This window comes from Mus caroli, unplaced genomic scaffold (genome assembly GCF_978045245.1).
Source record: "Mus caroli unplaced genomic scaffold, Mus_caroli_1 scaffold_7, whole genome shotgun sequence".
NCBI classification, from domain to species: domain Eukaryota; kingdom Metazoa; phylum Chordata; class Mammalia; order Rodentia; family Muridae; genus Mus; species Mus caroli.
The window spans coordinates 12,965,429-12,988,749 of record NW_028227262.1 but is presented as its reverse complement, the minus strand read 5'-3'; the positions used below and the strand labels follow the sequence as shown (position 1 = coordinate 12,988,749).

The following is a 23,321-nucleotide window of genomic DNA, read 5'->3' as shown; positions in this document are numbered from 1 at the left end:
TTCTTGTCCTGGTTGTTGTTTGTTTGTTTTTGTAAGCATGCCACGATCTTGAATGTATCTGGGAAGACAGAACCTTATTTGAGAACAAGCCTCTGTCAGACGGCCTGTAGGCAAGCCTGGGGGTCATCATCTTGATTATCGATTGACATGAGAAAGCCCAGAAGTCACGGCTGATGCTATCTCTGGCCTGGTAGCCCTGGTGTGTATAAGACAGCAGGCTGAATAAGCCGGTGTAAGCTGAACTCCTCTATGGACTCTGCTTCATTCAGTTCCTCCCTCCACATTCTTGACTCAAGCTCCTGCCCTGATGTCCCTCAGTGATGGGCTATAGGCTATGAGCGGAAAGAGACCCTTTCTTCTCCAAGGCGCTTTTGGTCCTGGTGTTTATCACAACAGGACAAACGCTAGCAGTTTTTTCTTCCCACCTTTCCATGGGTCCCAGGGACTGACCTTAGACCGTTAGGATTTCAAAGCAAGCTTTTTTTCCCCCACTGAGTGATCTTGTTGGCCCTTAGTATTACAGTTTTGGGGTATTTAAATTTTTAAAAATTTTATGTGTATTAATGGTTTGCCTGTATATATGTATGTATACTATACAACACATATGTGCAGTGCCTGAGGAGGCCAGAAGAGGGCATCAGAACCCCTGGAACTTGGAGTTACAGACAGTTATGAGCTGCCATGTAGGTGCTGGGAACCAAACCCCAGGTTCCCTGCAAGAGCAGCAGGTGCTCTTAAACACTGAGCCATCTCTGGGGGGCCCTGGTTTTGGTTTCTTAACTAAAAAGTAAAACTGTGCATATCTATGGAGTACATCTGATATTTAAATAAATATACATTGTGAATGGCTAACTCAACCTCTTTAATGTGTATATATATATATGTGTGTGTGTATATATATACATCATATATATATGTGTGTGTATATATATATATATATATATATATATATATTTCTTTATACCAACTTCCTTTCACACCTAAAACATTAGCCTTTTCATGTACATTAATGACTAAAGCAACAGGAGTTTTATGATTTTTTTTCAGCCCCCTCCCCAGAGAATGAAAACAAATGCCCTCTGTCTGCGTACAAAGGGCACTCATACAGGAAACAGTTGAACCCCCCACTCCCAATGATGTGTATCACTGTGCAGCTTCTAGGAGCCTGGGATGGGCCAGGCAGGGTTGGAGTCCAGTTTATGGGTTACATAAAGCCAAAGTCTGGCCAGATGTGGTGGCCCGGTCTGAATCCCAGTGCTTCTGAGGTGAGAGAAGCAGATCTGGGTTTGATGGTCATGGCCAACTTGGGCTACATGAAACCCTTATCCGCCTCAACAAACGAAAGCAAGGAACAAGAGGACTTGAAAGATGAGAATGCATTTCAGTCACGTGGACAGCTTACACCAAGCCTGGCTATCCGCACTTCACCTCTGACAGCCTGAGGCTGATGACATCATTCGGCTCTCACAACCTGTTTAAGGTCCGGAGTTTCAGAGTAAGAATCTTAATGGTAAGAGGAGTGTCCGACTGAACGAGATTCTCCAAGGCTGGGTCAGCTTACACAAAAGAATTACGGAGCAAAAGTGAATTTCCTACTCCAGCGTGCAGGCTTGATGGCGCACCCTTGAATGCAATTTTAGTGAGTACCCTCTCTGGGAAGATACAGGCTGGATATGGGACAGAAGCTGGGACAAGTTTCAGGGACAGCTCATTCATTTCTAAGTCCCTTTTACAGTGCTCAAACAACAATCAGGCATGGCCTCTGTGGGCGAGCCCTGGAGAAGGAGGATCCTAGCAGGTAGAATGCAGGTTCGCTAAGTCCCTCCTTGCTGTAGTACTCTCTCTGGACACAAGGGGGCAGGCGTTTTTTTGTAAATGAGTGCCTGAGAGCCTCTCATTGCAGAGTAAGGGTCAGTAAGAGACCAGAGGATAGAAAAATACAGCCTGCCTAGAGTTCTTGAACAGCAAAAACAAAAGTGATGAATTGGGTTGCAAAAGCTACTCGAGGAGGGCGACTCGATATTGTCGAGCTTAAAAACAGCAAGCAAAACATTAAAGGAGGATACCAAGTCCCCATGCTTGGCCATAAAGGGAAACAGCGTTCCTGTCAATCCTAACCTCGCTGCCATCCCCCAAAGGCAGCTCTGGAAGGCAGATCATTCTCAGTTAAGGGGAAAAGGAGAAATGCCAGTGTCCTATAAACGCCCGCCCTCAGATAGCATCCCATGGTAACTTTGTTGCTGAGGTTAAGAAGTAGTGAGTCTTTTTCAGTAAACAAAGCCCACCTTAATAAGGGCCAAGTGAGGAAGCAGGGAAAGGCACCGGCCGCCAAGCCTGACAATCTGAGCTCTGTCCCTGAAACCCACTCCTGACCTCCACATGTGTGTTATGACATGCACATACACACACACACACACACACACACTGGATATCACTAAAACACAAGGAGCCAAAACGTCGAGACTGGCAGCAGTCTGTGATCAACAATGCTTTTCTAGGCTGGCTAACCTTTCCTGCCTGGGAAAGGAGCCTGAGCTATCCTGTTCTCTAGCATGGAGTGAGCATCCAGAGAACAAGTGGGGTACAGAGGTGCAGGGTCTCTCTGTAGCTCTGTGGTCTAAAAATACTCGCTGGAAAGTCTGGGCTGGAGGAGGAGATGCTTGTAATCCTAGTACTTGAGAAGCGGAGGCAGGGGGTCAGCCCAAGTGTGAGTCCAGCAAGGCTAATAAGAGTTCCTAGGCTACAGGATGAGATCCTATCTCAAAAAGAACAAACAAACCAAAACCAAAAAACAAAACAAAACAAAAAAAACCCAAAAGAACAAACTAACAAACAGAAAACCAAACCCCAAAAAATCAAATTTATAACTTTCTTACAGTACTTTTCTATTTTGATAAATGCTAATCTTTTATACTGACAATGTATAAATTGAACATACTGTACTTCTATTTGATAGGGAAAGACAGAGTCACAGAGAGAGGCCTGTCAGTTTCTGTCAGCCTCGGAGGAGTTGGGAATGAATCCTTGTAGACTAGGGGCTGACTGCTGCGTACTTCAATTCATACGCAGCTCAGTTCCTGGTGGCAAACCGGGTAGGCTGCGGTTAACTCTGTCTGCACTCCCTGCCACATGACTGCACCATCTCCCAGTCGTATTATTGAATTCTCCCTTAACACCAGGCTGAATTTGGGATTTGTTCAAAGCAGAGGACTCAGGAGACCACCACTCACTTGTGCTTAGTCCTGTGGCTTTGAGCTACCTGGAGAAGGAGCTGGCTTCTTCTCTAAGATGGAACACACCCTGTAAGTGCTGTCCAGCTCCTGTCAGTTGATCCAGAACATTCAACATCAGAGATCTGAAGAGCCAGCTATGAAGCCCACAGCCAACCTACGGGACTAAGGGCTCCTCAGAGATGCCTAGAGAGACCCACCTTGCCAACCTAAAAATGCAATAGTGATCACAGACTGCTTCCAGTCCCCACGTTTTGGTTCCTTGTTTTTATGTAGTCGTAGGAAACAGATGTGGTGACCGTAATTCAGTTACACAATACATTGCCTTTAATTGGCTTGCTTTGCTTTGATTTTTTTTTTTTTTTTGGTTGGGTTGTTTTGGCTTGGGGTGTGTGTGTGTGTACACATTTGAGATGGGTCTTCCTATGTAGGCCTGGCTAATTTGGAACTTGCTATGGGAATACCAGGTTAGCCTCAAATTCTCAAATTCATACCTGCTCCTGCCTCCCAATGTAGGACTGAAGATGTCTGTCCAATACCATACCCAGATTAAAAAAAATATTAAATTATATTTGTTTGTTTAAGTAAGTGTGTGTGTGTGTGTGGAGAGAGAGAGAGAGAGAGAGAGAGAGAGAGAGAGAGAGAGAGAGAACTAATATCCAAAATAAAGAAGTCAGAAGTTAGACAGCAACAAACCACATATCCCAATTAAAAAATGGGACACAGAGTCAAACAGAATTCCCAACAGAGGAATACCGAATGGTGGAGAAACTCAGGAAGAAATGTTCAACATTCTTCGTCATCAGGGAAATACAAATCAAAACAAGCCTGAGATTCCATCTTACACCAGTCAGAATGGCTAAGATCAGAAACTCAGGTGACAACACGTGCTGGCGAGGATGTGGAGAAAGAGGAACACTCCTCCATTGCTGCTGGGGATGCAACTTGTGCGACCACTCTGGAAAACAACCCGGCAGTTCCTCAGAAAATTGGGAATAGTTCTACCTGAGGAACCAGCTACACTGCTCCTGGGCATAGACCTCCAAGATGCTACACCCTATCGCAAGGACAGGTGCTCTACTATGTTCATAGCAAATAGCCAGAATGGAAGAATGAATAAGAACATGTGGTACATCTACACAATGGAATACTACTCAGCTATTAAAAACAAGGACATCGTGAAATTTGCAGGCAAATGGATGGAAATAGAAAATATCATCCTGAGTGAGGTAACCCAGACCCACAAGGACACGCACGTTATGTACTCACTGATAAGTGGATATTAGTCATACAATACCCAGGATCTATCCCACAGTCCCAACGAAGCTAAACTAGAAGGAAGGTCCAAGTCAGGATGCTTGGATCTCACTTAGAAGAGGGAATAAAATAATCATGGGAGGCAGAGGTAGGGAAGGAACTGAGTGAGGGAAAGATGGGGAGGGGAATGGGGGTGTTCGGGATCAGATGTGGGGGGACAGGAGAGAGTCCCAGGGGGCCAGGAGAGTGAATGTAAATTGGTGGCTGGCAGGGTTGGGGGGGGCATCTGTAGAATGTGCCAGACACCTGGAATGTGGGAGGCTCCCTGGAGCCTATGCAGGGGGTGGGGGGGGGGTGACTTTAGCTGAGATTCATGGAACCTTAAGTGGTCACCTCCAGTAGCCAGGCAGAACCCCCCAGTGGAGGGATGGGAACCCCCAATACACCCACAAAACTTTTTACCCAAAATTTTTCCTGTCAACAAGAAATGCAGGGACAGAAATGGAGCAGAGGCTGAGGGAATGGCCAACCAATGACTGGCCCAACTTGAGACCCATCCCATGGGCAAGCACCAGTCCCTGACACTATTAATGATACTCTGTTGTGCTTGCAGACAGGAGCCTAGCATAACTGTCCTCTGAGAGACTCCACCCAGCAGCTGACTGCAAAAGATGCAGAGACCCACAGCCAAACGGTGAACAGAGCTGGGACTCTTATGGAAGTGTGAGGGGGGAAAGATTGAGGGCCCTGAAGGGGACAGGAACTCCACAGGAAGACCACCAGAGTCAACTCCCCTGAACTCTTGAGGCTCTCAGAGACTGAACCACCGACTAAAGTGCATACCTGAGTTGGATTCAGGTCCACACCACACATATGTAACAGATGTGCAACTTGGTCTTCATGCAGGTCTCCCAATAACTGCAGCGGGGACTGTCCCTAAAACTCGGTGGGTTCTGTTCCCCTGGCTGGGCTGCCTCAGTGGGAGAGGATAGCCTAGCCCTGCAGAGACTTGATGTGCCAGAGTGGGGGTGGGGTCGGGGGAGCCCCACCCTCTCAGAGGAGAGGGAAAGAGGGTATGGGGGAGGGACTGTGTGAGAGGGGAGATGGAGGGGGCAGCAATCCGAATGTAAAGTGAATAATTCATAAATAAGAGTACTGTCCGAAGCATACACACGAGATTCTGTTTTCTTATATTTTTACTTTCTGTTTTCATGTTTGAGGGGAAGTTGGATGGGTAAAGGGCGGAAACGGATGGGTAAAGGACGGAAACGGATGGGTAAAGGACGGAAACGGATGGGTAAAGGACGGAAACGGATGGGTAAAGGGCGGAAACGGATGGGTAAAGGGCGGAAACGGATGGGTGGAGAGATGAGTGGGATTGTGGTGCATAATGTGACATTTCACAAAGAATCAATAAAAAGTTAAAAAAAAAAAAAAAGTGTGGGCCAGGCGTGGTGGCGCACGCCTTTAATCCCAGCACTCGGGAGGCAGAGGCAGGTGGATTTCTGAGTTTGAGGCCAGCCTGGTCTACAAAGTGAGTTCCAGGACAGCCAGGGCTATACAGAGAAACCCTATCTCGAAAAACCAAAAAAAAAAAAAAAAAAAGTGTGTATGCTCAAGCGTGCTGTGGCATGCGCGTGGGTCAGGGAGGTCAGAGAATAACCAGAGTGAGTCAGTGCTGTCCACACGGGCCCCACAGAGTGAATCTGGGGCATCCAGGCCGGCAGCTTGCACCTTTATCTGCTAAGCTATCTGGCAGGCTGCCACCTTACTTTTTGAGAAAGGATCCTCAGTGTGGCTTTTTTTTTTTTTTTCTTTTCTGTCTCAGTATATCAGTATATAAACTCTACTAAGGAAGGGAATTTTGTCGTATTAACTCATACCTGTCCATTTCAGCATCATGAGAAGGTGTCAAAGGTTTAACATACGGAAGTGCTCAATAAATAACTGTTAAATTTATTGAAGAAGAAATAGTGAATAATGTTTATGCATCTATGGCACTTGGGGCTCCTCACTCTGGAAGGATGGAAGCCATTCTTTGACCTACAAACACACACACACACACACACACACACACACACACACAGAGCAAGTCAGGAATCATCTTGGACAGGCTTGGAACACAGTTCTTTTCTGGCCGCACACCCCTGACAAGGGTGATGGGGACAGATGTACAGTCGTGCAAAAGAAAACGATTCACACGAACCATGAGGAGACTGCAACAGGAACAGCAAAGCGAGTCCTGGGGGCTGTGCTGCGCATGCAGGGAGGAGTTGGGAGGTCACTGGGTGGCCAGTTCAGCCTGAGGAGAATAGCAATATGGGGGTGGGATTGTTGGAGCTTAAAGGGAGGACACTCCCCGAGCCAGGTGGTGGAAGATGACTAAGACAGGTGTGTCCCTCAGAAGACGTCGCATCCTGGGACGGTGCCAAAGGAGATAAAACACACCCAAAAGGGAGTCTAAGGAAACCAGAATCAAGCAAAATCTTCCTGTAATCCTTTGCAATGAGTGTCCCGCTTCCTTTTATTCTTCCTTCGTCCCTCCCTAGATTCAAGCTGGGAACTTGGCCCTGTGTTTACCTGTGATTCATTTGTATAGATTTTACAAAGTCTCCTGTGGTCTCCCTTCCCCCAGCCTGGAACCTGCCTGCTCTAGGGTGGAGCTACCGGCTCATTCGTCCTGCCACGCCCACTGCTGGAACCTGACTCTGCTGCCTGGAGGCACACACGTGTTTGTCCTGCTACTGGACCCTGAGTTACTTGGCGGGAAATTGGGTTCCCTCCCCCTTCCTTTATAAACTGAGTGTTTGGAAATATTAAATTGAGCCTCGATCAGAACTTGTTGTCCTGGCTTCATTCTTTTCTTCCGCCCTATCTAGTTACCTCTCTTTGCAGGGAACTGCCATTCTCAGTTGAACCGTTCGTGTTGTGGACCGCGGGCGGGCCGCAACAGTTGGCGCCAGAACTGGGACCTGAAGAATGGCAGAGAGATGCTAAGAGAAACGATTGCTGTGTGGAGCTCCACAAGAAAGGAAAGAATCTTCGTATCGGAGGAGGAGCATCGGAGCAACGGACAGGTACACATGCTAGCGCTAGCCCAAAAAAAAAAAAAAAAAAAAAAAATTTCAGTTTTGAAAGTGTTGCGGGGATGCAGTAGGATACGAAGCAAGTTTGAAGCAGTGCTAACCCAACACTGGTTCTGCTTGGGTTCAGCAGTTCGTAAATCGGAACTAGATACGGAGACAGGCGGTGTGCCGCAGTTTTTTTGGAAAACTGCTTAGGTGGAGGAAAGAAGGGTTCAAAAACATGGATCAGGCAATTGTTTTTAGTTTTCAGGAGTTGCTTAAGGAAAAAGGAGTAAGGCTTGAAGTACAATTAGTAAGAAATTTTTTAGATAAGATAGATAGCTGTTGTCCATGGTTCAAAGAAGAAGAAACGATAGATTGTGGAACCTGAGAGAAAGTTGGTGAGGCCCTGAAGTGAGTTAAAGTTTGAGATTAAGCTTCAGAGGCTGAGTCTCTTAAGATATTTCTAGTTTAAATAATGATTAATGTGGTTCCTATCCTAAATAGTAAAATTTAAGATAAGATATAAAGCAATGCCTCTTTATTAAAGCGTTAAAGCTTGCTTTAATAGGTATTCATAGGTATTAATTGATATCCAAACTTCGTAATATGATAGTAATGCTTCTAATATTGATTTTAACAGTGATAAATTGTTTTAAACATAGGTTTTGCTTTCCCAAATTTGTAGATATTATCCTAACCTTGCACAAAAACTTAAAAATTATGGTTAAAACTGCCATTGTTCCATTGACTGCAGCTTGCAGTTTGATTGCAAATTTAAGATTAATGCTCAAATTAAAAAGTATTTTACCTTTGAGTCAATACAGGGCTCTGGGCAGTCCCAGAGCGGCTTGTGGCCTTTTCTTTTGTTTTGCAAACAATGCCTAAAAAAGTTTTTCCCTGTGTTCAAGAAAGTTTCCTTTTTACAGTGTTACAGATCTATTCAGATGTTTAAAATAATGCTTAAATTCAAAGATTTTTGCTTCTAGTAAACTGGTAATCACTAGAAAATTTTGCCTCTACGTATGGCTAATATAGCTTTACATTATGTAAGAAAAATGTTTATTGTTTCTGCTTCTTTATAAGAAGCCAAAAGTTTTAATCTTTCAGTATATATTGTTTCCTAAGTGGAAAATATTTTATTAACTAATGCTTCTCAAGGGAAGTTTACCTTAAATCCTTGCTCTCACCCAAAAGATTCAGAGACAGTATCCTTTTGTTATTTGGTCTTTTGGTTTGCTGCAAGGGGTTTTGCAGGAAATAAAGAAAGCTTTTATAATTGTTGTTAATTGGTAATTAAAAATTAGTTGTGCCCAAGACAATTCTTTGGCCAGAAAAAACATTATTGTAAAGTCATTTTTCTCATCCTCCCAGCCAATCGTTGGCCACGTGGGCCCAACTAGCTGCTGTGGAGCGGAGTCTTAAGACACACAGTTGCCCCTATTCCAGCACAAATAATCTGGTTGTGTGCTGTAGATGGTGTTTTAAAATGCTGAACAATCAAACCTTAATTTATATATTAATAGTCAATGCTATATCTCTGAGCTCATAATTACTTAAAATTGTTCGTCCCTCAGATACTATTAATTCTCAAATTTACAATTGCTTATACATATTTCTAGTTAATAAATAAATAAATTATGCACGTGTGACTCTTAATAACTTTTCTAGCCTTCTAGTTACAACCGTTCCTTAAGAAAAATGATTGAAAGTGCAATCAGTCACTGCCCCTTTACAGCCAAATATTTAAAATGTTTTGTCCAAAAAGTTATTAATTCAAAAGGTTAGATATTGTAAAATTTTTAAACTTTAACCTCTTAAAAGACAAAAGAGAGAAATTGTATCCCCATATATACTATTTAGTGCATTTCCATGCACACTATTTAAAACATACCTTTATTTTCAAAATTTGAGATTAAAATGTCAAATTTAATAAATGCTTTTTAGTATCTTAAAAGGATCTACTTATTGGCTTATAAATTGATCCTAAAACAGCTACCTTATTAGGAAAGGGAAAAACAGGTTCTCTCCACAGAACTCTACAGAAACATATTGGTAATTCGTGTGCCGAGTCAACAGGTAAGTTAACTCAGTGTCCTGATTAAAAGGACTAAAAGATTAAATTCATGTTTTAGATCCATCCTTGCTTGTCATTTTTCCAGTTTAGACTAGCTTCTAGCCTTTTAACTTTATGGCAATAGTACATCAGAGACTGTATATTCAGACTTAGTAAAATTAGTCATTTAATAGAGTCATAATGATTTTTCACTCTTCTTCAGTGTGACCAGCCATTCTAACTCAATCTTAGACTGGTCTAATATTCAGTTCAATTATTAGAGATTCCTATATTCTAAATTACCTAGCAAAGTTAATTCAGAGCATTTGCCCCAAGGTCACCAAAGGCTCACCTTGCCTTTACTTTATTTGTCCTAAACTTTTTGCAAACTGACATTAAAGGTCAGTCTGCAGCGGAACGCCACTGGCACCCAGTTACTTCTAACCTGAGATTAACTTTAGCTTTACAATTTGCATCTAAATAAAGTACCTTGACTTCTCCAAACAGAAAATTTACATTACTACACTCTAATTGTTTAGTATTCTTCCTTCTCTCAAGCAGGTCAATCTACATTCTCCGGTTCTCCGCCCAGCCCCTAAGAGCAAACAGGTGGTTCTGCTAATCTCAGCATGTGGCCTTTCAGTCTAAGATAAGATTTAGATTTACCAGGAGAGCTAGGGAAGTAGAAATTTCATATATATTTACAAAGATTAGTTCTTATTTTGATAGATATAGGCTTAGTCCCTTAACTGGCCTCTGGCTTTTCACCCTTGCTGTTACTGCAAGGTGTCCTTAGTTCCTCAGGCTACTGGGAATAACAGAGATGAAGAGAAAAGACTTTTAGCTCCTATTTTAACCAAAATTAACGGTGTTAATACTGACATAATTCTTGTCTAGGCCTTGCTAAATCTGAGGTTGACAAGTCTCACATAGAGGCCTCGCAATAACTCAGAATTGCGATACTGATTCATAATCATATGAATACGGTATGGGTACCGCTTGGCGCAGGAGATCACTGCGGAGGGAAGGTCCAATTTGACCGTTTCTGAGTTCCCTGTGCGACACACCTGATTTGAAAGAGGTTGGTATCCGACTCCAGCTAAACACTAAAAATACTTACGGCTCTGCCTCCCCTCCCCAAAAGATACCAAGAGCCACAGATGTGAGTTGTTACTCACGGGAGGAATCAGGTTAATGTCCACCCAAGTCAAGGTTAAGGCCCACTCATCTACGGATGAGAAAATCTTTTGATCACCTCTGTTAAGCATTGCCTATTTAAACTTAATTAACAGGGGGGAGAGAGATTGGAGACCTTGCTGTCGTAAGAGCAGGCCCTTCACTGCCTCCCACCCAAAAAATAAAAAAGCCAATTGGCCTTGTACTAGGAGCCAGCCAGTCTTAATCGCTTCTCACTGTTTCCCCTGCCTGTCACCCAAAATTGTGGATAATTATCAGTTCAGTGTTATTCTAAAATTGTTTAGCTAAACTCAGCCAGGGTTCCAACGCCCTACTTAAAAGGCAAACAGGTAGCTACCTATTCAGCACTAATTAGCATTATAAAGTCAGAGCCTACAGCCTTAGCCAGATACAGTTTACCATTAGAATAGTTAAGAAATCCCACGGAAATAGGTTTTTTCTTTAGCCCTAGGAACTTAGGCAGAACTATTGAACATAGATAATCTTTCTGCCACAGGCCACCCCTTTTTTATTTTTATTTTTGTTATCTAATGGGGGGAAATGTGGTCTCCCTTCCCCCAGCCTGGAACCTGCCTGCTCTAGGGTGGAGCTACCGGCTCATTCGTCCTGCCACGCCCACTGCTGGAACCTGACTCTGCTGCCTGGAGGCACACACGTGTTTGTCCTGCTACTGGACCCTGAGTTACTTGGCGGGAAATTGGGTTCCCTCCCCCTTCCTTTATAAACTGAGTGTTTGGAAATATTAAATTGAGCCTCGATCAGAACTTGTTGTCCTGGCTTCATTCTTTTCTTCCGCCCTATCTAGTTACCTCTCTTTGCAGGGAACTGCCATTCTCAGTTGAACCGTTCGTGTTGTGGACCGCGGGCGGGCCGCAACAGTCTCCAAGATCAAAGTGGTAACATGAAATTAGTAACAGTAATTATGGTTCGTTGAAATATTCCCAGCATATATTTATTAAAGAGACAACTTTAAAACCTAGGCAAGTAACCACACTATGAACCTCGGAGACTGACTAAATTCTCCTGGGGCTTGGAGCATTGAATTTCGTTTTCACGTGTGTCTACTGCAAGGCTTGTGCTTTGGGGACCACACAGGCAGCTGGTGGCTCCAAGGATGGGCTCTGGTCCCCGAATGTGAACATCACCCAGGAGCTAGTAATCAGAAAGAAACCTTTTGTGGCCAGCCAGAGGCACAGTGGGTAACCCTGCTTGTTACACAAACTTGCTGGTCCAAGTTTGATCCCTGGAATCCATGAAAAGATGGACAGAGGGAACGGAGCATACCACAGTGTCCTCTGATCTCACACACTAATGGTGGCACTTAAAGAAGAAAGATGTATTCCTAGGGGTAACACTGTATGTGGGCTTCCAGCAAACTCCCCTGGGAAACTAGAGGGGAAATTACATTTCTGTGGTTTGTATTCGTGTGTATCTGGATGGAGACAGCACTCGCAGACACAATGCCACCAAGAACACACACACATGGTGAGACACACTCAGATTGTCGCAGAAAGCCTCCATTACAGGTAATTAAGCTGGGAGCCTCAGGATCATCATTACTGCGGTCAATTAAAGACACTTTGAATGCGTTCCAGCTTTGGCAAGCAAAAGCTCCTCGCGACCCCAGGCTGAGTTCATGGTTTCTTCCCTTGGAGCTATTTCTGTTCAGTGCAAACAGAGCCATATCAGGAAAGAGCAAAGTCAGATATACTGTGTTCAAACCCGGGACTCAGTGTGGTTGTACGGCTTTGATCTGACTGGATAGAGTAGTTAACTTCTCTCAACCGATTTCCGTCTTTAAGGAATCAAAATAAAATACCATTGATTATTTTTGATTGTTTGGTAGAAATTAAATGACCTACTTTTACTCTGTATAACACAAATGTTGGGCTGGTGAGATGGCTCAGTGGGTAAGAGCACCCGACTGCTCTTCCGAAGGTCCGGAGTTCAAATCCCAGCAACCACATGGTGGCTCACAACCATCTGTAATGAGATCTGACTCCCTCTTCTGGTGTGTCTGAAGACAGCTACAGTGTAATTATATATAAATAAATAAATCTTAAAAAAAAAAAAAAAAGACAAATGTTAACAGGTCACAGAGCCAGGCACATAGTAGGGAATTGTAAAGAAAAAATTTTTTTTTCTTTTCCTTTTTACTATATAACAGAACACAAACAAGCTTTATTAGCAATTAATTTAAGCCTTGAATGTGGCCTACTTCTCACAGTGCTTGGCAGGTCTAGGCCCCACCCCTTTCTTGTTTCTTTTTCTTTTTTCTTTTTATTGAGACAAGGTCTTACTACGTAGCTCTAGCTCTCCTGGAAATCACTCTGTAGACCAAGCTGGCCTTGAACTCACAGAGATGGATCTGTCGGCCTCTGCCTCCTGGATGCTGGCATTAGAGGTGTGGACTTCCATGCTATTTCTAATCAGAATTGCTATGAAGGGGCTAGAAAGCGGACAGCGGTGGCCCAGGACAGTGGCCCAGCGCTGACTAAGCACGAGAACGAGGCTTCCCTCCCTCAGGGTCCTCACTGCCCATTACACCGTAGGCTGTGATCCCTAAAACTAAAAGTCTGGAGCCCTGAGACTTCCTGTCTTAGATGCTGCCTGTGTATGGAGACAGGGTCAAAAGAGAAGTAATTAAGGTGAACTGAGATCCTGGGAGTGAGACTTCATCCAGTTACCAGGCTGTATGTAAGAGCAGTAAGAAGGCAGAGCATGGTCTTGAACTTCTGAGCCTTCTCCCTCTAAGGACTAGTGTTATCCGCAGAAGTCACCAAATCCAGTTTTGTGGGATTGAACCTAAAGCTTTCAGGCATGTAGCCAACTGAACTACATCCCCATCCCTACCTGTGTTTTTATACATATAATTAAATATTAACCTGAAGTGAAGTGTGAGAGCAAGTGCTCTCAACCTCTGAGCCGTCTCTCCAGCCCCATTGTGTTAAAATGCTTATAAAGAGAAACAGAGAAAGAAGACAGATGATATAAAGAAACTAAATATCAAAATAGATACAAGACAGATGAAATAAAGAAACTAAGTATCAAGGTGGCAGGCTTAAGACCAAATATATCATCTTAACTCTATGGGTCAAACAGGACTGTGAAAGTGAAAGATCCTGACAGAATGTAAAAGGACACAGAAGCCCTGAAATTGGCAAGATAGACGTCAGTGTTAGCAGAACTAGCTTCACTGATTTAGAAAAATAGAGGTGCACAATGCTCTGGCCACTCCTTGAACCCGTGTGTCTGCCAATGTTTTGACCGTTCCTTGAATCCATGTGTGTGCCCGCTGATGAAGTCCATTGCCAGGTGATTGTGATATTGGTTGCTGAGAAAGAGTCAGAAAATCTCCCCAGCAACCACAGCCCGGTCAATCCTGAGTTGCTACACCTGCACCAGACTCTTTCCTTGTACCCCTCCTATACCCATTTCTTGAGAATAGACATTGTTTAGATCTGGAAATCCCCTACTCTCCTCCTTCTCCTTTCTCCCCTGAGGGCCTATAAAAACTGGGACCTCTTTCCCCTCCAGGTCGACTCCTCTACCCCTGCGTGGGATATGAGTCATCCCCAGAGCTCTGGCTTTCCCCCGAATAAAGCCTCATGTGGTTTGCAACAAGCTCGGTCTATCGTGAGTTCTTGGGTGTCCACTATTGTCCTGAGGCCTGAGCGAGGGGCTCCTCTCAGAGTCCTTCAAAAGCACATCGTGGATAGTCTATAGTTTTATGTGCTCTTGATAGATCAAAATCAGCTATCTAAGCTTGTAAAGTAAGTAGAAGGAAAAAAATAATAAAATGGAAACAAAGAATAGGAAATGGACAAAAAATAGGAAACAAATTAATAGAACAGGTTTGGCTCTTGGGGGAAAAAAAACAACAAGAAGGACCATGAACACCATCACCCGTCCTACAGATGACAAAATACCAGGGGACACATTTAACTTTCATTAAAAAAAAACCCTTAGAACAGGAGAAAAAAAAAAACTCCTTAAAAGACACAGATTCAAGAATTAGACCACTAGAGCGTCTATCAGTGAAAGGAACTCAATTGCTGAGAATGTTCCAGAACTCTTCCATGCCTCGGTGACTTCACTGAGAAAATCACACCAGCCCTTAGAAGCCCCTTTACAACATTTAAGACGAAGGACGGTTTTAGTTCAGGGCCTGCTTACCCTGCTGCTAACACTATTATCTCAAAGGGAAAACACAGCAGTATCTCTATCTTAGATATACAAAACAAAAGCCCGTGTAACAATGCACTGGTAATTTGGAATTAAAAAACCAAATTGAATTGTTGAGATAATACTATTGTGCACTGTGTGAAGACTGTCTTTGTATCATTTAAATGCTCTGTGTCTTTTACAGCTGCATCATATTTTGTAAACACTCCCTCTCTCACTTTCTGATTGGTTTATTAGAAATCAGATGGCCTGCAGCAAAGGAGGAGAGAATGGGCGGGACTTCTGGCAGAGATGGGAACTCTGGGAGGGAGTCAGGTGTGGGAGAATTCGCCAGTTCAGTGTGGAGGAAGAAGCAGGTTGGGACAAGAGATTTAGAGGTAGCAAAACCAAGTGGCAGGACATAGAATAGAATGTAGATTAATAAGTTATAAGAGCTAGATAGGAACGAGCTTAAGCATTCATAATAAATATAAGTCTCTGTGCTGTTATTCCGGACTTGGTGGGCATAGAAAGTCCTGTTATTTTGAATAATGAACCATGATTAGGATTAACCTAGGAATGTTAAACTGGCTTAATGTCAGAAAATCAATAGGCATCAATCAATCAATCAATGTTTGTAAAAAGTAAAAGTCATATGCTCCTCCCAATAGGTGCTGAGAAAGGATTTGGTAAGATAAATACAAAGCATTCTTGACAAAATCCCCCAGCACAGTGGGAGGGAAAGGATTTTAGTTACCACCACAAACCGCCCATAGCTAGTAGGAAACCCGCATCTTTGTCCTGACAGCAGGAGGCAGGTGAAGGTTTTCATCTACCTAGTCTGCATCTACCCCAAGGTCTCACCCAGATAACCACGGGAGGGAGGGCATCAAAGGTACATAAAGGACAGGAGGGGAAAATTTCATCCAGAGATGACAGTCACTTATGGATAGAAAAAAAAAATCCCAAGGAATCTACAAAATGTCCTACAAATAAAAGGTCATTTAGAGAAGTCTAGGGCTGGAGGGAGCTCTGGACCTCAGAGCTGTGTTGTTAGGTAAAGATACTGGCCGCCAAGCCTGAAGACCTGAGTTCTATCTCCAGCCCCACCCGATGGAAAGAGAGCACTAATTCCCGAGAGTTAGTCTCTACACATGCATGTAGCACAAGAGCACCGCGTCTACAACGAATACAGAAAGGTCTCGGGGAAGTAAGTAACAATGACAAATATCACCCGAGGCCAGGTGCTCCACACCAGGGCGGGGCCCCTTTTCATTCCAGGACTCTGGAAGTGACGGCAAGGTGCATTTCGGTGCGTCTGAGGCCAGCCTGGTGTACACAGTGAGTGTCAGGCCAGCCGGACTACATAATAAAACCCTGCCTCAAAGATAATCAAATAGTAAGAGCTCTATCTACAGAGTGCTTTGTTTGTTTTGGTTTTGGAGACAGAGTCTCACTAGGTACACTAGGTTGGCCTTAGACGCACAATCCTCACTCCAGACACCTGAATGTGGGGTACAGTTGTGGCCTTGAATTTTCCACATTTTTTTTGTTTGTTTTTTGCTTCAAGAGTTAGATTCTAATCTAATTCTAATTAGTTAATTCTAATTGTTTGCCTTTAGTGTATACTGGTCATAATCCCTCCCTTCTAATAAATGGAATGTGGAGGAAGTGGCCGTGTGACCTCTGAGTTAGGTCACAATAGGCAGACCAGCTTGTTCTCCAGTGTCCCCTGATTTGGTAGGAACCAAGTACCCTGTCATGGAGACACTTAGTCACTCCTGAGGAGAGTCTAGAGTGGAGAGGAAGGAGTGTCAGCTGCCACACCAGGCCTGTGAGTGCCCTTGGGAACCCCAAACTTCAGTTCTGTCACCTGCATGTCCAGCCCCTCAGGCCCCCAGTCTCTGTGACATCTGGCTACCATCTAGACACACTTTCCTCACTGAACCTACCTGAGATGCTGGCCCACAAAATCCATGAGATGCTGAACGACTAATATTGTGTTACACTGCTGGGTTTTAGGGCTCTTTGTTATGTAGCAGTGACCAACACACACACACACACACACACACACATGAGCAGTGTACGATTGGAAGAAGGAATTTAAAAATTCATTTTGATTACAGTACCATCAGAACTTATTTAAGAATAAATTTAATTAAAACTATATGCCCAAGTTTCACTATAGTCTAGGGTCTAGAAGTCTTAATGATTGTTACTAGGGGCAGTAGCACCTTTGAGAGGTGGGGACTCAAAGGAGAGCCTTGCCACTGAGGCCAAGCTGACTAATGCTTCTCATGGTCTCTTAACTGTTCTTGAGGAGGACTAAGGGCTGTACTCCCTCTGCCCTCTGCCCTCCACCCTCCTCCTTGTTCCTGGGTTGAGATGCAGTGGCTTTGACAGTGCTCTGGCTTCACCCCATCACGTAATGTAGCTCAGAACTAAGCATGTGCCAACGCTGTGCTGGTGAGCACGCAAATGCACATGCTAAGTTAGCCACTTATTCTTCATAGAACATCAGGCATTTCATTTTTTCCCGTCTGTCTGTCTATCATCTATTCATCTATGTATCTATATATCTATGTGTCTATGTTTTTATGTATCTATCTATCTATCTATCTATCTATCTATCTATTCATCTATTTTTAAGAAAGAGAGTCCCTAGCTGGCCTGGAACTCACAGAGCTCTGCCAATCTCTGCCTCTTGAGTGTTAGGATTAAAGATATGTGCCACTATGCCTGACCAGGCATTTCACTATAGTGGTGGAAAACTAATTAACACTGTGTGTGAAGTTACATAACCATATACTTAAATGAATACACGTGCTCAAGTCAATTGCTATGAATCCAGTGTTTACAGTGACCTGGTTGATAATGTTCTGCCATTTTGTGGTAAGGTCTAATATAGCCCGTGCTGCCCTGAACTCCTAAGCCTGTTCCCTCCACCTCCCCAGTGCTAAGATTGCGGGTAGGCACCACTGCGCCCAGCTTCAGATGTAATATTATAAACACCAACACTTGAAGTAGTAATTCCATTAATTACTAGTTACTTCATTAAGTTGTTCTGATGGCCTTTAGAGGTTACCAGGCAACGTCCTGAGAAGATATAGCAAGGTGTGCCAGCCAGGTGCTGCTGACCTCAACACGAACCCGAGCTCTGGGCTGTCTCACCCTGCCCATACACATACTTCTTCATCTTTGAAAGACCTTCCTTACAATGACTGAAGTCTCCTTCAATCACCCTGTGACTAACTAGGTGGAGTATGCCAGACATCTTATTCCTGACCTGTGTCTAGCATAGAAGAAATTGCTTTCTAGAAAATTTCTAGATCTCTTGGCCAAGACTGGCTGGGATAGCATAAGCCTCCTACCCATCTCTTTGCCTGGGACGTCTTCTCTAGCTTCCCCCCCCCCACACGCACGCACACATGCACAGTTTTAGGACTTCCACCTGCTGCATGGTACAGGAGTGTAAACTCCTTCAGCTGTCCCTTACTGTCTTCTTTGCAGCAAGCTCACGTCCAAGCTGTCACACTGGTGAAATGATTTGGAACAAGTTTTATTACAGAGCATGTGCTAAAAGTCTGATTTCCCAAGGTCACCTGTTGACCTTGTTCTCAGGGAAGTCCCATCTCACTTCTTTAGCTAGCGTGTGGGTGGGAGGGCGAAGGGAGGCATGGACAGTGTTATAGAACGTGAACTCTCAGCTCCATTTCCAGCCAGCTCACCCAATGGGCCCTGCTTTTATGTGATAGGCAGTTCCTCGCATGCTCCTGCCCCCTGAGGTTGTTCACAGGACAAACCTGGCTTTGCAGGACATTTATTACCTTCCACTGAGTTGCATAAACGTGTCTCTATAAGTGATGACACTTCAAGAGAATACTTGTCCAAAGCTCTGGAACCTCTAAAGGAGGCGGCCTTTGTACAACTTTATTATAGAAGAGAAGTGCAAACCCTGTGAGTAACGACCCCTTTGCGGATCACATGACCCTTTCACTGGGGTTGCCTAAGACCATTAGAAAACAGATATTTACATTCCACTCCATAACAGTAGCACTGACCCTATGTAGTATTTAAAATTATGTTTGAATTTATTTATTGTATGTGGGAGCATATGGTATATAGGACACATGTAGAGGTCATAGGAAAATTTACAGAAACTAATTCTCTTCTAGGATGAGGTTCTGGGGGTCAAACTCAGGCCCTGAGGCTCCCAGCGGGCTCCTTTACCAGCCAAGCTGCACCATCAGCTCCTTCCTTCCTTCTGCTTTTCTTTCTTTTCTGTCTCTCTCGCCCTCCTTCCTTCCTTCCTCCCTCCCTTCCTCCCTCCTTCCTCCCCCCCGCCTCCCCCGCCTTTCTGACACAAAGTTTCATTCCGTAGTTCCAGCTGACATGGAATTCTACCTAGTCTGAGTTTGCCTCAAAAATCACAAGGACCTGCCTGCCTGTGCCTCCCAAGTGGTGGGACTAAAGGCATGTGCCACTGTGCCTAGCCTTAAATCTATATTCTATTCTCAAGAAGTTAGCTCTGGAAATACTGGCTCCACATTCCTGCCCCACCCCCATCAGTCAATGGGAGCTACGCAGCTGCCCCTCTCAACAAGTCCAATGTTCAGGAAAATTGTGTCCCTCTGCCCTATGTCCCTGTCACCACCCTTGGTTCACTGTCAATCCCCACAGGTCTCCTTTAGGCATTGGCTTTTGCAAGCCCTCCTCTCTGAGACCTCCCATCCTCCCTACTGTTTGAATCCCAGCCACAGTTCACTGCCATTGTCAGCATCGCCTTCCCCATCAAGCGACTGGGGTGTCCTCCCTCTTTGGGCTCCTCCCTATGCTTGCTAAGTGTTTACGGCTATTATGGTTAATATTGATCACCGATTTGATAGGAAACCCAGTCACCCAGGAGATACCTGCAAAGTCTGGCTACACCTGTGAGAGAGATTGTCTAGATTAGGTTAGCCTCTGGTTAAGCCCTTGAAGGACTGTCTTACTAGGCTAATGGGGTGGGAAGACCCACCCTAAATGCAGGTGGCCCTTCTTCCTGGTTTGGGTCACGGACTGGATAAACAGAAGGGAGGTTAACAGGAGCACCCATCTCTCTCTGCTTCCTGTCTGTGGACACTTGTGACCAGCTGCCTCAAGCTCTTGTCTCTAGGATTTCCACACCCTTAACTTCGAGCCAAGAGAAGCCCTCTCTCCCTTCAGCCGTCAGGGTGTTTTGTTGCAGCAACGGGAAATGTAGCTAAGACGGAGCCTATCATGTCCAGGGATACAGTTGATTATCTGTGATTCCTGGCTCTCCCGACTGCTGTACAAGGGCTAAAAGGCTACATACAATCCTCCATTAGCAAAAGTATGAATTGTCACACATCAGGTGAAGAAGTGGGCACAGCACTGTGAACGAGGGAACCAGAGCTACTGAAAGCAGGGCCTGCCAAGTCCATCTGCTAGCACCGCACAGCCCGGGAAACAGAGACGTAAGTGCTCTGTTGGCATCGGAGATAAATTCCGATGCATCTACTGGCATTTGCAAAGCACTTTCTGCTCGGCGACTCTGTAAACCCGCTTTGTGTCATCCTGTTAAACGAGACTCTAAAATCAGACTGTGCCCCACCTGCAGACAGCTTGTTTCTCCTCCAGCTAACTTCGGATTACCGATGTTTTATTTTGAAAAAGTTTACGCAGATCTTGCTCTAAGTTTACTTACCTGGATAACTGCTGAAAGAGAGCCGTTTGCTGAGGGTGTATTTGTCCTTGATGTTGAAGTCCCAATGTTTATAGATCCTGAGCATGGCTGCATATGTGTACCAGCTTGAGTGGGCAAAATAGATGTTTTCAAATCCAGGAAGGACCTGTCATCAGAATCATAGTTAGTAACGCAGGCGTATGGTAGCTCTCTACATATTACATGCAGGAAGCATTCAGGGGTATAGCAACTTAGGTAAATATTTGTGGTACTCTCTTCTTAGAAAGAATTACATTTATTTGTGTGTCTGTGTGTGAGCGTGTATGAGTGTGGATGTGCATGTATGTATGTACGTATGCATGCATTCCTGTGGATGTGAGTGTGCGATGGTTTGCATGTAGAGGTCAGAGGATAATCTGTGGAGCTAATTCTCTCCTTTCACCCTGTGGTTCTCAGGGATTGAAGCTCAGATCATCAGGCTTGGCAGCAAGAGTGTTTTACCCGATGAGTGATCTACTCCTAGACTACTGCTTTATTTACTATTGGAAAAGATAGCCAAGGGCTCCAAAATTAACCTTTAATGTATACAACACAGACTGTCCTTCTGCTGTGTGAAACAGAACAATCTAGAAGATAGGAATCGAACTTTATCCAAGTTTCTGCCAGCTCTCTCTCTCCTCTCTCTCTCTCTCTCTCTCTCTCTCTCTCTCTCTCTCTCTGCATATATATAATGAGTTCATTGTCTTTCTCTTCAGAAGAGGGCATCAGATCCCATTACAGATGGTTGTGAGCCACCATGTGGTTGCTGGGAATTGAGCGTAAGATCTCTAAGACTTCTGGAAGAGCAGTCAGTGCGCTTAACCGCTGAGCCTCCTGCCAGTTCTTAACTTCTACCATAGAGGATCCATGTGCCATAACATCCAGCCAGGAGTAAGAAAGGGTTAGCCATACATGGGTGACAGACATATAGTAGAATGTGAAATCTGTTAGGGTGTATGATTAATATATGCCAATACATGTTAATAAAAAGGTCCATGTAGGTAGGAAGAAGGCGGGGCTGCAGGTCTCACCTTAATAAGAGCCGAACAGTGGCCCATTTCCCAAATCTTAAACTTCATCATGCTGCTGCTTTTTGTGGGAGATAGGGAGGGAATAAGGTCCAACAGGTCACCAACGGCGTTCAGGAACTGAATTTGGAACATTGTCATGGGCTGTGAAAAGACACAACAGCACTTGTGACAGGTGTCAACTTTCCCTGTTGTGCATGCTCCGTGAAATTACTGCTTTGTGGGGGGTATACGGTGTGACAGGGGTACTTCATGGTACTGTAATTCACAAACTCACTTTCTGGCTTTTATAATTGAGAAGCAGTGTTAGCACGTTTGTGTGGGGACAGATATCTACTAGTGAAATTCCTCGTGGAGGACAAGAATCAGAGCTTCTGTTGGTGTTCCTCTGCAGGGGTTCCTGAGGTGCGGCAGTAACCTTATTGCGTTTCATGGTTCCAGAGGGTTTTAGTCTGTAATTACCATATTGAAGAACACAGCGGCAGGCAGGAAGGCATAGCACTGGGGCAGTGACTGGGAGCTACATCTGATCCTTACGCATGAACCCCCCCCCCATCAGTGACACACCTCCTCCAACAAAGCCACACCTCCAATCCTTCCTAAACCGTTCTCGCAAGTGTTTGTGACAAAGCACTCAAATATATGAGCCTACGGGGTTCATTCTCACTTAAAACACCACAGAAATTTTCTTCTCTTTTTGTTCTCAGAGGAGCCTCTTTTCCAGTCTCTTTCTATTGATGTCTCTTGAGACATTATTCTACTATGCAGCCAAGTTGATGAGGAACTCACAGGAACTCTCCTGCCTTAGCACCCCCACGTGAGCAGATTCCATGGATGAACCACCACACACGAAGGATTACTCCACTTTGCTAAAAGTTTAGATATTTGTCCTGATACCCACGGGTAAGTGTAGTCCTCACCCACCATCAAGGAAATGTCTCTTTGCAACAGATGGAGACCACTCAAAAAGCACAACCAATCAAAATGCAGAGTTCTGGAGCCCAGTCCCAAAGGATACATTTATAAAACCTCCCGCACCTAAGGCTCGGGGAGCACGGCAGGAGGAGCACAGCGGGAGGAGCACGGCGGGAGGAGCACGGCAGGAGAAGCATGGCGGGAGGAGCACGGCGGAGGAGCACGGCGGGAGGAGCACGGCGGGAGAAGCATGGCAGGAGAAGCATGTAAAGATGAAGGGACCCAGAAAACCAGGGATTTTCCTGTGATAGTTTGCCTCCTATGAATGTTGGAGGCTACTCCTACAAGTCTCGACAACATGAGTTGAACAAGGATGGCAAGAACAGAAGGCAGGAGGGGCAGGGGAGTGACTATGGAGCCTCAGCCCTACTGAAGAACTCTAGGGACTAAGAAATGCTGAGAATGGGAGAGATAGTCTACCCCAAGAAAAGCCCACCAGTTCGTTATCCAGTTCCAAATGGTCAGCCCTGAAACACACAGACAAGTATCATATATAGAATGAGCCACCTGCTCTTATGTATTTAGGAATTATCTATCTATCTATCTATCTATCTATCTATCTATCTATCTATTATCATCATCTACATCTATACATGTATGTATGTAACAACAGTTAATAAAAAA

At 44.5% G+C, this 23,321-nt stretch overlaps 1 protein-coding gene across 1 annotated transcript in view; it reads right to left on the bottom strand.

Annotated features, from left to right (window-relative positions):
• Window positions 1–23,321, bottom strand: part of Plbd1 (phospholipase B domain containing 1) — a 54,884-nt gene that overhangs the window by 6,900 nt on the left and 24,663 nt on the right. Inside the window, exons 5-6 of the mRNA XM_021165697.3 lie at window positions 21,726–21,866; window positions 20,677–20,821 (exon numbers count right to left, since the gene is read on the bottom strand). Coding sequence (XP_021021356.1) covers window positions 20,677–20,821; window positions 21,726–21,866 — 286 coding nt within the window. The remainder of the gene's footprint in view (window positions 1–20,676; window positions 20,822–21,725; window positions 21,867–23,321) is intronic.